This window comes from Sander vitreus, chromosome 16 (assembly GCF_031162955.1).
Source record: "Sander vitreus isolate 19-12246 chromosome 16, sanVit1, whole genome shotgun sequence".
In the NCBI taxonomy this organism is placed as follows: Eukaryota; Metazoa; Chordata; class Actinopteri; order Perciformes; family Percidae; genus Sander; species Sander vitreus.
The window spans coordinates 28047503-28062353 of record NC_135870.1 but is presented as its reverse complement, the minus strand read 5'-3'; the positions used below and the strand labels follow the sequence as shown (position 1 = coordinate 28062353).

General features: G+C 41.8%; 1 protein-coding gene across 3 annotated transcripts; it reads right to left on the bottom strand.

The window, feature by feature from the left end:
* Positions 1-1328: 1328 nt before the first annotated feature.
* thnsl2 (threonine synthase-like 2) lies at positions 1329-14236 on the bottom strand. Of its 3 annotated transcripts, none has more exons than XM_078272078.1 (9): positions 14161-14236; positions 11437-11668; positions 10038-10232; positions 7927-8079; positions 7599-7838; positions 5425-5573; positions 4221-4346; positions 3928-4082; positions 1329-1822 (listed from the first exon to the last, which is right to left on the bottom strand). In XM_078272078.1, exons 2-9 carry the CDS (start codon positions 11657-11659, stop codon positions 1597-1599), a joined length of 1467 nt encoding a protein of 488 aa, XP_078128204.1. In that variant the 5' UTR covers positions 11660-11668; positions 14161-14236; the 3' UTR covers positions 1329-1596. The 3 variants fall into 3 exon arrangements, with proteins under 3 accessions (XP_078128204.1, XP_078128205.1, XP_078128206.1); XM_078272079.1 differs by having other exon boundaries at positions 14111-14200; XM_078272080.1 differs by lacking the exon at positions 1329-1822 and having other exon boundaries at positions 3995-4082; positions 4177-4346.
* Between the last annotated feature and the right edge of the window lie 615 nt (positions 14237-14851).

Below are 14851 nucleotides of genomic sequence, written 5' to 3'. Positions count from 1 at the left end.
TGATCTTCAGCGAACTCCTGTAGTGTATTGTACATATGCATCTCGGACGTGGTGTTGCATTTAGGCATCAAGTTAAAAAAGTCAGTACAACTAGCAACCTAGAGTCTCATGCTGTCTGACGAGCCTTATGCGAGCTATGGCGCCACCCCAAGAATAGACCTTAGACTTACAATTTATCATACAAAATATTGAGATGAAGTAAATACATTAATTATATATATATATATAAAATATAATATATTGAATAATATATTACCACCACTGCAGATAACTATAGTCAATAATTACCACACTCAAGTCTCAGCATTGTGAAAGTCCAACAGCAATTGCCCTTGAAATCACTGGGCCTACTTGTCCTTTGTCCAAATCCACCACTTCCTCACATTTGAGCAACCTAACATATTCTTGCTTTTTTGCATCGTTACCATTGCATTATTTACAGTATAATTCACACATACATTTATACACAACCTACCTTATTCACAGCAGGCATTTTGACATGTCAAAGAAGAATAAGCACATATGTTACTAATAATATTTATAATAGCAGTGGTGGAAAGTAACTAAGTACTGCACTTAAGATACAAGTAAAGTACAATTTAAGGCACTTATACTTTACTTGAGTATTTCTGTTTGCTGCTTTATACTTTTACTCCACTACATTTCAGAGGTAAATATTGCATATTTGATCGATGGGGTTACTACAAATTAATATTTTACATTCAAAGTATTTAACCAGGGAAGTGCACAAGGCGAGGCTATAGTTACCCGAGCAACCACCCATTTTCCCTCTTTGCCTGAGTTGCCCCTCTAGAGGTAAATAAATACGATTAGCCCATAATTGCTATCACCATATCATCCAAACTTTTATTCCTTTTTGATAGACGTGCCTTTGTGGGACACAGAGACGGGGCAACCATGTGTATTAAATCCCTGATTTTGTCTGATGTATATATGCTTTGTCTGTCCTGCTCCTAAGAGGAACTACTCCTCATTCTGCTGCCTATTTGTTCTTATGTGGATATGGTTGGAATGACAATGAAACCAAACTAAACAAACATTGCGTATAGGTCCCTCCACTGACTTTAAAGATAAGACATATTAATACAAATACCTAAAACATCTTTATTCACCTTCCATTTAGCTTTTCCTTGATAGTTCCAGGTGGTGGATGTAGAACCTTATGGTTCTGTTGCACTCATTACAGCTAGACAAGAACATCAGCTGTATTCCTGAAGGGTAAATATATCAGTCAGTTATGGAAACCTAACATTTGAATGGTAGGTCTCAGATGTGTGCAATTAAATTGATTATTGTTTTTGAGACAATTCAACTTCAGTTTTATTTTATTCAGCGTTCATTTACAGTTGTGGAAGGAAGATTGAACATTGTGAAAAGTTGATTGGTTTGTGGCGTATGACATCACTGTAGAAGATAAGATAAGGAAGTACATAGATCAAGGACAAGCTGCCAGAGTCACCTGGCTTTACAGTTTCATGGCCAATCAGGTTTTCGGAAAACGAATACTTTATTGATCCCCTCAGGGAAATTGTTCATTGTTTTTGAAGTAAAACCCTATTTTACAATATTTCCTAATCAGATGTAATAAGTCCCTCTGCTTTTCCTGGCTGAGCTCACAGACTGGATTTTCTCTCTCAGTCTGTCCTCCCAGTCTTTGCACCAGTTCTGGCTTCTCTCCAGGTTCTCGTAACGGATAGCCAACTTGTCCAACGCCAGCACTGCCTCAGGTAGGTCAAAGGTCAGGCCAGCCTTCTGCACTGCTGCCTGAAACTTGGCTGGAGATGCTGTTGCAATGTAACACCTGCAAAAAAAAGTTTTAGTAATTACTTAGAAAACTGGATAAGACCTTTGCTTCAGTAAGTCGAGCAAAGACCAATTTTGTCGTAATTTGTTATTTGTTTTGCTAGCATGCTAACATATTAAATCAAGTGACCATGGTAAAATGTGTGTGCATATTAGCATGATGGTGTTAGCATTCAGCTTAAAACACTGCTGTGCCTAAGTCTAGCCTCACAAAGCTGCTTGCATGGCTGTTGTTTCAGGCCTTTTAGTGTGACTGTTTTGCGACTGGTCTAAAATATTTAATGATTACTTGTGTTTTGGAGCTTTTCAAAAAGGTTATTTTCTTTTTTTTTTTTGGTCCTTTGCCCGTTTAGATCTTTCTTTCAGTTTATGTCCTCTTTAAAGGCAGGGTTGGTAACTAGTTCCAATATACACTTTTTGATATATTGTTTTAAATTGTCCTTCCATCCGAACGGCAATAAATAATTTATGGGCTCTAAAAAAAGAAGCGAAAAAACCCCCATCATCTGTAGCTGCTGTAATCCTCCAAAAACGCCCACCAGACACTGGTTTGCGGTCCACTTTGCTTGGAAAGAACCAATGACATGCCTCCTTGCCCCTTTGTGCATACTCTACCCCTCCCGGGTACGAGCCTGAGCTCAGAGCGTGTTTTCGTCGCCAGAGTTATTGCAAGTCTACTGGAGAATGGAGGAGAAAACTCAGCAAATGTTGCCAAAGCCGCAGTAAATGAGACAATGGGTCCTATCTTGCACCCGGCGCGGCGCAGCGCAAAGCCCGACACCAGTGTCTTTGCTAGTTTAAGACCGACGCAGACCGACCTGCGCCCATGAACACACCTACCTGTATGGTCTTACAGGGAGGTGTGTTCAGGTGCATTCTGGCCATATTGCTATCTTGAGGCAGCGGAAAGTGACTGCGCCACTGACCCATAAAAACCTGGTTTAAAGTCAATAACGCAGCATTTCGTTGTTATTTTAACAGCGTGTTAGTAAAATGCTCCTAGGCTCGTGCACAGAGCGTGCACACTATGCTTGTTACACACACAGGGACGCGCAGCAGCACATAAACATGCAAAAGATTAAAAATAAAAATATTACGGTGCAAATCCTCCATCATAATAGCAATGCGCCAAGGTCCAAACGCGCCTGGCTTTTAAAGGGAATGGGAGATGACACTCGGATTGGTTTATTGCATGTTACGCCCAAAACACACCTTTGAATTAATGGTGCCTGGTGCAAGGACCCTTTTTTCCGCCATTAAACCAGCAAAAGTAGATCCGTACACTCCCTAAACGCACATGCGCCAGGCGTTTCACGCCGTGCGCTTAGATCGTTAAAATAGGGCCCAAGAAGTAGTTTTTGATGAGTGAAATTGAAGTCCTTTCTGTGCTCTACTCTGAAGCGGCGGCACAGCGGCATTTCGGTTGTAGCCCCGAGGTCGGGGGGAGAGGTTATAAGGAGCCTTGAGGAGATGCTACTTTCAAATCTTGCTAGCTTTTCAACATTACCAACCCTGCCTTTAAGACTTGACGACCGCAGAAACCCTGTTAGTCCGTGTTTTGCAGTGAAGTCACAAATGTCTTGTATGTATATGTGGCTAAATCAGAGACCTTCAACAGGGGGTCCGGGACCCATAGGGGGTCCTCAGAGTCACTGCAGGGGGGCCTCCAAATTATTGTTAATTTTGGAAAGTTTTTTCAAAATTGAAAATGTCTTAACATGAATCCAACATATTAGCAAATATAAATCCCCACTGATGATAGGCTTATTGGCCTATAGGTAAGGTAGTCACTAAGACACATCCACAGATACAATTCATCCTAAAGATTCACTGTGCCACATGTATGTGTAACATTGAAAGATGATTTAAAAAAATCATGCTGACAATTATTATTTTAACAGCTTAGTATTCTATGCACTAAAAAGGTATAAAGGCTTTAGGCCACCCTACACATTATTGTAGGCCTAGTTTAATATGCAACTTCATTTTATACAATGTATGTAGTAGGGGGTCCCTGCTCCGTCTCTCTTTAAGTTAAGGGGTCCTTGGTTTAAAAAACGTTGACGACCCCTGGGCTAAATAGATGAACACAGTATGTTTGACCTGTTGGGCCTGGGGCTGTGAGAACAGTGGTAGTGATGCCATACAGCCACAGCTGTGTGAGGACACAGGACATACTGGTTCTCCTCCCAGCATCTCCTCATGGTCTCCAGGATCCCTTCGTCAGCCACTGTTCCAGTGGATAAAACTTGTGACAACTAGAAGTAAAACAGAGGGACAGATCATAAAAAGTATTAGCTTGGCAGATGGGGGGGGTTGTAGTTCTACTACACACATAGAAGATAAGCATGCCTGAAAGTGTACAGCAGGTGCAGTAAATGTTAAATGGTTGGTACTAGCTTGCGGATGTTTTCCTGCAGAGAGTGTCTATGTGATTGTTGAAACTCCTCCATCATGTTCTTCACTGCAGCTCCATCTCTGCCTAGCAGCAGCCAGAACACTCGCTCCATGTTGTACGGGTCCTACAGGCCAGAAATCGAGCAGCGTGACACAGCATCCTGAATGATCAAACATGTAAATACAACCAGTACACACAGTAGCGCCGGCAGCCGTAATCCTGTACGCACCGTGCGTGCATTATTTGTTTATGTATCTCTGTTGTTGTCTCTGTTGTTACCAGGGTTGTTTTTTTATTGGGGAGTGACAGTGCTGTTTTCTGTGACACGTTGTGACGCATCTGTAAGTTTACTCGCCGCTCTTTTGAGTGCTTTGATAAAACGGTTGATTCGAGAACTGTACTTTTGTCTCCGACTCGTAGTGAAACCTTACAGTGAGCATGTGCAAACAGAACTGTGAAACAATGGATCACCAAACAAGTTATAAAGCGCACGTAGATGGGCCTATATTAGTTTGGTTGTTATTTGGACCATGTGTGAAACTATGAAAAGAGAATGTGAGAATGTGTGCGTGTGTGTTACTATGTGTGGCTGTGTGTGGTGTTTGGCCTTCTGCATGACTCTGCTGCAAATATAAGTTGCTGAGGTTCTTGTGCGTACTATGAAATAGAATCCCGCCGGTGCTGCTGTGGATTTTTTTAATTAATTACTTTATGCCTAACTGTGTGGAAGGCAATGTGAATGGATGAGACTGTCCAACAGTTTGGTCCGTACCATAACAACCACTGGCCAGATTGCCATCTAATATCATACAGAGATTTATTGTCCTAACAAATCCTAATGTTTTTGGGTGACCCTCTCCTAAGTGCCCCTATTGGACCAAAAACTTTTGCACTTCTTCTTAAAATCTAATGTGCTCACTGCAGCACGTTACTGATCCGATTTGTGCTCCTCAGATATTGGTCCCTTTCCTTTTTAGACACTCGATGCGATTTAAATCCACCACCATGGGGTCTATATGTAAATCTTTCACAAATGATATGTTTTATAATATATAATAGGAAGATTGCCATGAAATGTTCTGAACATGTTCATTCGCTTGTGTAAATATGTAAATAATAATATGATCTTATCAAAAGTCATCTTCAGACTGACATCTCGTTGATATGAGCAGTTGTAACTATAACCTGTGTAACTGTGTTACCTGGATGTCTATGGCAGGAGCCAAAGTTTGTGTGACATTAGCTTCCATGGAAAAGTCCCCGCTGGTTACCGTCCTGTGCACGATGTCATTAGAATTCACCATGGCCACCAGCTTCAGGGGCAATCCCATCTGCTTTACAATGTAGCCAGCTGAGACAGACAGACAGACAGACAGACAGACAGACAGACAGAAAACACTCTCATTAGGCTTTTGTTAAGGGAGAAACATGTTATAATATGGAAAAAAAAAAGTGATGCCTTTGCTGCTATAATGATAAATGACTGCATTACGTTACACAGATCAAAGGTAAGACAGAAGTCCTTGGTTGTGAAAATGTTGACTACAAGAAAATTAAATTGCAGAAATGAATGCTATAACAATTAGTCGATAACTTAGTTGCTCAATTTTGATAACTATAAATCGGGGCACACAAAAAACACTAAAATGTAGTTAACTTTTTTTGTCACTTTGTAATTTTAAACCTTCCCACGTGATTTGTCCAAAACAGGTATTAATTGTTTAAAAAATAAAAAAAGAGAGACCTTCCTCGACTTTCTTGGTTGCCTGTGGACTGATTTCTATGTAATGGACTCAGGATTTTCTGGGAAAATCCAAAGGATCTGATGTTATGCATGACCCGAGTCAATTGCCTCTCTTCAGCTCCCCTACAGCACCAACAGTGTGCAACATTAACTAACGCTAGCTTAGAGATGGAGTCCGCTAACGTCAACAAACAACCGGCACACACCTCAACACAGAGTCCACATGATGTACTGTATTTCTATTGTGTACATTTTGCAGTGTTGGCCATTAAAAGGACCATTGGTTGGCAGCTGGGCCTCTGGTTCAGCCAGAGCAGGACCCATCGCTGGGGGTCTGATCCCGGACAGCCCTACCAGATAAGCAAACATTCTGTTGCTGCCATTGGACCCAGCTGGGTGGGTTCAAGTTCCTGTGGCTGCTGTTGCTGGGTCTAAAAAGTGTAATAGCAGCGACTAGTTTGCTGATCCGGGGACGGAGCCGGGGCAGTCAGGAATCCGACTTCTGATGCTGGGGCTTGTGCTGCCTGCTGTGGCTGGGTTTGAGTTGCTGCAGCTTCTGGCTGAGGTTCTTTCACTGGGCTGCCGCTGCAGAGTTTGTGTCGCAGAGGCACATCGCGTGTGGACTCTGTGACTTTAAGGTGACATATTATGCTTTTCCGTATTTTCTGTCATATCTACAATGTTATAATATTGGATTTTCATGTTAAACGTGGCCAAAACTTGGCTAGGTGTCACATAGTCTCGCTTTGCCAGACCATCCACACACTGCGAAGCGGAGGAAGGTCATTCTGGGATGGGAGAAAAACGTGCTCTGGTTTATTTGCATTTCTTAAAACCAATCACAGTCGTAATGGGCGGTGCTAAGCTCTGCACGGAGCCACTGTAAAATAGCTAGCTAGCTGTCTCAATTTACCATGCAGAGATCTGAGGAGCAGTTAACCATAGTCCTCATAAGTCCACCGGAGTCCAACACAGAGAAAGCGGAAGCAAACGGACATCGGCGAAAATACATGCATCTGGCGGAATTTCCTGCAGCACCAGAGCAATCCTGGAAGTGGAACGTCAAGGATATAGACTAGATGTCACATAACACTTAGCCAGCCTTCTATGGTACATGGGATTGGTCATCTGCTCCAGGCAGGAACTACTTTTTTAAGCTACTGCAGTGTTAACAGTGTCACATGTAGCTACATGCTAACTGCAGTAAAAGATGTCATCTTGGCTGCCAATGTTGTTAAAGTCTCCCCAATTTCGGGTCGCATTACTGTTTTTATTGGTGATTTTTCACCAAGTTTTTATTGGTGATATTTCAAGGTACAAAGTCCTGCCATATTCTCCGTTGCAGTAGCTCCCGCTGCAACTAGTGACACAACAGCGGAGCGGAGATTCCAGGAAACACGCTGACCATTCAGAGCATACTGGGCTTTCTCGGGAGGAGGGCTTAAAGAGACAGGCGCTCCCACAGAGCGTCTCAGAGGATGAATATATGAGCAGTGGACATGGACAATGAGAAAGAGAAGGTGTTTTTGAACTTTAAAGCATGTAAACATGTCCTAGTACAAACACAATATACAAGTATGAACCTGAAAATGCTATATAGTAGTTCCCCTTTGGAGCGAGTATTCAACCCACCTGCAATGTTTCCCGCCCCTCCAGTGGGCACCACCACCTCCAGCTCAGGCAGGTCCCCGTCGTTCTCGGCCTGCTCCATACCACTGAGCTCCAGGTAAGCATAGATGAAGTGGGCGAGCTGGATCATGACTCTAGACCAGTTGACTGAGTTGAGGCTCAACAGGCCGTGAGACCTGACCAGCTCCTGGTCGGCAAAAAGACGCCGCAGAGGCTGATCTATGTCATCTGAGCTGCCGTCTGCTACAGAGGTAAAACACACACTTGATTTGATTTTGATTGTTGTATTGTGAAAGATCAGCCATAAGTCCCTTCGCCTCTTTTAATTTACCTGCAAACACATGGACGTTGTCCTCCAGGCAGGTGATCATGTGTTTCTCTTGGACTGGAGTGATACGTCCTCGGGGGTAAATAACCACCACATCCAACCCACTGAGACCTTTGGCACTCTGGATGGCCGAGCCACCTGTGTCCCCTGATGTACCTGGAGGGGAAACCAACAAATGGACTGATTCAGATTCATTACATTCACAGTATAATCTATGATACTATCTATGACACTTTGTATAGTTTGTGCCTTTTGCAATGTTTAATACTTTTTAAAACAGCTGGCTAAGGAGAAACATAAAACAAACAAAGATGTTTGATGTACTCATGATCTATGGGCTTTTCAAAACATTTTAGACGGCGTGGACCAAGCCAGCTTACGCGATTTGAGAACATCGAGGACGTCAGTTGAGTAAGCAGTCCTTCACTGTGGCCCAGTACATATTGGTGTACACACTGCTAAAATAATGTGTCCATACACGGCCCAGATCACCTCCGAATGTGGTCTGAGCGATCAAATCTCAATATGTCCTCAGTTTATCTTGGGTGCATTCACAACTGTACTTATAGCTGACCACTTGTGATCGAATCCCTCAGGATGCACGTTAAGGCCAGGTCTGAACAGGGCCAATCTCTCCCATTCATTTTATTATAAAAGTTGATGATCTGTGCTGTCTCTGAGACATTTAACACTAGAACCGCCAAAGCCCACACCATTAATCGTCTACAGCTGTATTGGTGTATTTGCATGATGGCCGTACAGCACATTGAGACAATAAATTGGAACATAGAAACTCATTTGCACGCTAATATTCACTAAAATGCATTTACAATCACACTGAGGTATGTAGGCCCAGTATTAATAGGTACAAAATATCAGAAATTAAACAAAACTATCACACTTTCTGTGAGTCCTCTGTGCACTATACGACTGTGACGCTATAATAATGTCAGTAATGTTATTTATGTGACTCATTTGAATAAACAATACCATTTCTAAAAAATAATTAAAGGATGGGAATGGATGTCAGATGGCAGGTAGTATGTTCACTTTTGAACTGAAAGACGCACTGGCCATGGGAGAGATGGAGGGACAAATATAAATGCTGAGGGGGAGACTTATTGACGTTCTTTCGTTAGACAAAATGTGATAATGTAATACTTTGCACCATGATTATATTAAGCATTAAGTTTACAAAATAAAAATCCTGAAATTGATAACAATATTTCAGCATTTGTTTCATGCCTTTTAGGTTTTTACGCTGCAGGTTATGCGCTATACTTACAACTTGGATCAGATAGAACTGCATCAGATAGAACCAAATAGATGTGTTTTTTCATGAAAAACTATTTATTTACAGGGATAGCTCACAGAAACCTCTGGAGGTTTTGTGTCGACTGTTCACTGAACTGAACTAAACTGAACGACACAGCGCAAATGACCAGACTATTACTGCATCGGGGGCAGCGTGAAAATATTTCTTCTTAAATAGCACATTTTACTTTAGACTGCTATGAGTACACCAGTTTTGTGTGAGTTGAAGCTTTTAGATAAGATTTCTGGCTGTGAATAGTGAATAGTGTGGGTTGTGTGTGTCCTTGCTGCTATAGAGATTAAAGCAGCACTATAGAGGTGGAGAGGGGTGATGGGTTAAAGCCCCATCAGCCAAACAAAAGGCTCTCATTGAGTGACAAGAAAACACTGCACCATTAAAGTAGCCGGCAGTAGTTAAAATCTTAATTTTGACTTAAAGATTTTCATTTTCACTTTATAGGCATATCGGTTCCAAATATCTGTTATCGGTTTCATTAACTACTAATAATCGGTATTGGCCTCGGTCGATTCCCTACTTGAAACAAGACACAATGTAACCGTGCGCGTCCCAGGTGCGGTCCGGTACTTAAACAAATAGCACTTCACCACTGATAATGTGTTAAGAAATTACTGACAAAAAAGGTAACGCTTGAAATGTGTTATCGCTGTGCCAAAAGTCCAGCTAAATTATATGCTGCTGCACTTAAATGAAAAAGTTAGGCGCACAAGTGCAACCTATGAAAAAAAGCTTCTACTTCAGAAGTTTTAAAAGTCTGGAGTCCTGTAGGTGTTAGTCTTACCTACAAGAACAGTAGCTCTGCGGTTCTCTTTTCGCAGGAAGTAGTCGAGGAAGCGCACAGTGCAGGTCATAGCCAGGTCCTTAAAGGCCAAGGTGTCTCCATGGAAGAGCTCCAGCACTGACAGACCCTCCTTCAGCCGGGCGATTCTCAACACCTCAGGCACTGAGAAACCAGACAGGGCTTCACCCACTAGGACTAGGACAGGGGAAAAAGGATGAAAGAGGGAAAATCACCTTCTTGCTGTTTGCAGTTCTGTTGTCGATGTCTTGTTGTAGATGTAAAACGTCTTCAATTAGTGTTGTGAATACGTTTCATTTCATTCGGTAAAAACTCTGAACAAAGTCTCTCTCATCGGTTTTAATTGGTATCATAAATTTGCATATAATGATACACACATATTAACAATGTGTATGTAATGTGTGTACTAGTGTCTCGCCCGCATCTGGTATAAGACACTAGTACTTTGCATACAGGGCCACGAACGGATCAGGCCCAGCTTATAGCCCTACACCCCAGCCCGCCTAGCCTGGATGCCCAGCCCCGCCCACTACATTTGAGGTCGGGAAGTTCGGTCTGGACTTGATCCGTTGTGGAGCAACTATGCTCGAACCAGAGCTGTTTGGACCAATCAAATTGTCAGGGCGGGCTTTATACGATGATGGACAGATGATCAACAGTAGCGTACATCAACCACATCACCAAAGAGCGCCTGGGTTGAATTGGTTAACAACAAAGATGGCTGCCGCTGGAGAATTGAGATGTGTAGATTCCGCCATCGCGTCTGTTGTAGAAGATATCGACAGCGCATTCATTTTAAAAGAGGAACGGAGAACCGCGATCAAGGTACGTCACATACTCCGTCGCTCCGATTGGTTGTAGGTCTATCCAATTGAGTGCAGAGGCACTTTCTTTCCTGGTTCCGTTGAAACACGCCCCATAATCAGAGCCCAGTGGGGCAGTATCAGACTCATCTTCTGACTAGAATCTGAGTATGACCACGTCAGGCTACAGCCCGCTCACTCCGCTCTGCATCAGCCAACCTGCTTGCTGATGTAGATGTAAAAGCTAGTGTACTTGCACTTACTTCTTGCTGTCCAGAGTTTGTACCTTCAAGGTTGAAAGCACTTCATTGGAAGTCGCTTTGGATAAAAGCTTCAGCTAAATGACATGTAATGTAACGTACGATTTTCAATCTTTAGAAATCGCACCTGTGTTTTTTGCAACTTTTATGCCTCTTTAGTCTTAGTCATGAATACTTTACATTTTTCAGACCCGTTTTGAATGCATTTGAAACAGTTACCAAGTTTTCCTCTTTGATTTATCCCTATGGTATGGAAACCAAACATCCCTTAATATCAAATGGCATGTTATGCTAACAGTTAATATTTCACCAGCTCACCCTCCAGGTCTTCTCTGGGGATCAGCTGAGTGGGGATGAACAGTGAGGCAACCTCCACCACCAGTTTGGTGTAGGTCAGCCCCCTCCAGCCCCTCAGGGTGTCTGGGCTCAGCACAGGCACACTCTCGGGCATGAACATCCCCCCGTCTGGAGCGTAGCCTGAAAACAGCACATCCCGGAAGTCCCGTCCATGGACCCCACCCCGTGTGCTGCAGTACTGCATCGGACAAACCTGTGAATGAAGACAAGAATCTGATATACACACAGGCCATTGACATTTCTGTGTACCTATTTTCCATAGGGATGGGTATCGTTAAAAAATATTCGATACGGGCGCCTGGTTAGCTCACCTGGTAGAGCAGGCGCCCATATATAGAGGTTTACTCCTCGACGCAGCAGCCGCGGCTTCTTTAATTACTAGTTACTTTACAAATTAAGATGTTTGCACACAAAACACATGTAAGTTATAAAATACGATGTTTTATTATAAATTAAACTACCCAACAATATATATTCCAACAAGTCCAGCTGAAATCATTAGCCGATTAAACACTGTGTTGATTGACAGAACTGTTTGGATCGTTTCCTGTTTCTAAAATGTGAGGATTTTTCTGCATTGAGTACTTTTACTTTTAATACTTTAAGTAGGCTACATTTTCCTGATGATACTTACAGATTTTTACTTAAGTAACATTTTCAATGCAGGACTTTTACTTGAGTATTTTTACAGTCTGGTAATAGTACTTTTACCTAAGTAAAGGATTTGAATACTTCTTCCACCACTGACCCCTTACAATCCCAACTCCAAACTGTATTTGAACATTCAACACTATTGAAATGTCACTTTCCTCGAGCCCATGACTCATGATCCTATCATACCTGCCAAGTCAGCACAGACAGTATGTACTACTACAGTGTATCTATTATACTACCACACAGAGCATAATACTTACCACTATGAAGTCAAATGGATTCAAACGGATCTCTTTCCTCTTCAATTTCTTTTAAGGTAACAAATCTATACACACTGCCAGCCAAACTGTCTACCCTACGAGGGATAGCTCTATTGACAAGCTGCTGTCCCAAGGAAGATAAAAGTTGAACTTTAACTTTGGAACAACCTACCCAGGGAACTACTTAGGCTACCTAATATAAAGTGGGCTTACTAGCTATCTTACTTAAAGTGCTCATATTATGCTCATTTTCAGTTTCATTGTATTTAAGGTTATATCAGAATAGGTTTACATGGTTTCATTTTCAAAAAACATCATATTTTTGTTGTACTACACATTGCTGCAGCTCCTCTTTTCACCCTGTGTGTTGAGCTCTCTGTTTTAGCTACAGAGTGAGACATCTCACTTGGGAGTCGCACATGCAGTACCTAGGTAAGGACTACTAGCCAGTCAGAAGCAGAGTATGAGGGCATGCCCTGACAGTACCTAGGTAAGGACTACTAGCCAGTCAGAAGCAGAGTATGAGGGCGTGCCCTGACAGTACCTAGGTAAGGACTACTAGCCAGTCAGAAGCAGAGTATGAGGGCGTGCCCTGACAGTACCTAGGTAAGGACTACTAGCCAGTCAGAAGCAGAGTATGAGGGCATGCCCTGACAGTACCTAGGTAAGGACTACTAGCCAGTCAGAAGCAGAGTATGAGGACGTGCCACGTTAGCAGCTAGGCGAGCATTATAACGTGTGTTACAAAGTGACGCACGTTCATCACGGAAGTAAAGGCTGGACTACAATAGAGCTGTTTGGAGCAGTTTGTGAACAGTGTTTTCTCTGGAAGATGGTAAGTCCCTTTGGGGTGGACTTTGGACTTTTTCACTTTGTAAACCTATAACGTGCACAAAAAGATAACACTATAAAGGAAAAGGAAAAAGCCAAACAGCATAATATGAGCACTTTAAGCAAATGTATCCATGATTTAAATGCCCCGCTGATTTTCTCACTAATCCATAAGTGCATTATTTTCTCATTTCATAGAAAATCCACATGTCGCTGGTTTTCTCTATGGATAGTCAAAATATAGCTTTTTGGTTCCCATGATTTGGATCATATTAGCGTTTAGCGCTATTGCTTAAACACCCATCTGTTCTGCATGCCACTGACAATTCTTTTATTAATTGCTGCAAATAAATCAAGGTCTCTGTCAAGTTAGAACACTGTTACATTACTGGTTTTTAATAATGTTATTCGAGAATAAACAGCACCCACTCAGTCAAGAACCCCAACAGCTGTAACTAAAGCTGTCAGATAAAGAAGCAGTGTACAAATTATAATAGTTCACTGTGAATGTAATGGGGTAGAAGTATAAAGTAGCATAAAATGCAAATACTCAAGTACAGTAACGTTACGTGAGTAAATACACTTTATACCGTTTTTTTCCACCCCTGGTTGAATACCTGATATTAGCATATTAGGGCCAAGTTCAGTGCTCCTTGCATAGGTTACATACATGTGTCTACCCATAAGGAGTGTATTTCAATTTATTTATCAATTGCAAAGAGGCTTGCAACAATAGAAAGCTACACAGCAGAGCCCGACCTAACGTTAACGTTACCGTTCTAGCGTTTAGCTAACTGTTTGCTATACTTTGTTTATATCGGAGGTAACGTGCTGAATGATTCAGACAACTTCTTTCGTGACTCGTTACATCTCTGAAAAGGCGGAATGACCTTTTAGTAGTGGTCGAAGAAAGTAGAAAGCAGGATACAGTAGGACTCACTTTCGTCGAGTTGCTTTTGACAGCTTCCAGTTTACCTCGAATTGTCAGTGGCAGAGGACTCTGGCTTACTTCGTGTTTCCATTGGCTCAAAAGGTTGTGGGCGGGACTTCTTTTATAAACAGATTCAACATTTTAGGGACAAACGGATTGGGTGAATATAGAGTCAAATTCATACGACAGTTTTTTTTCCAGAAAGGGCTACCTTTTCCAAGCCAAGCAAATTGAAAGACATTAAAATAGATAGTGAATGGATTAAGTTGCTAATGACAACTTGGTTGACTATGAGAAAACAACTCAACTTTTTTTTATTCTGTATCCAGACCATTGATAATGGCAGCTATTCCAAAGTTCCTAGCAAAATATATAATGGTTTCAGAAAATGGTCTAGAGGGGGGGCCCGGGGTGTCCGATATTTTGCCTTAGAGCCCATAGAAAATGTGTATTGTATTTGGATACACAATTTGTTGAAAATAAAAAACAAGTTACATTAATAATAAATGTAATTCAATGTGTTTTATTTAGCAAAATTACATTGTGTTGTTTTATCTATTTGGTCTGTCAGGGACTTTTTTATTCAGATTATGTCAAATGTGACACTACCTACAGATGCAGATTGGGAGCACATATGTAAACAACCATGTCATTTAAAAAGGATCTTCATGTTGACTATTGCGAGAGTGATACAAAAAAT

Excerpts from the sequence above, each read along its gene's own strand:
- thnsl2 (XM_078272078.1), bottom strand. The coding sequence starts at position 11,659 with ATGCAGTACTGCAGCACACGGGGTGGGGTCCATGGACGGGACTTCCGG. Across the intron at positions 10,233-11,436 it reads CCCCAGAGAAGACCTGGAGG|TCCTAGTGGGTGAAGCCCTG; the intron begins GTGAGCTGGTGA and ends CCCCTGTCCTAG. Across the intron at positions 4,347-5,424 it reads CTCCTGCCATAGACATCCAG|GACCCGTACAACATGGAGCG; the intron begins GTAACACAGTTA and ends TCTGGCCTGTAG.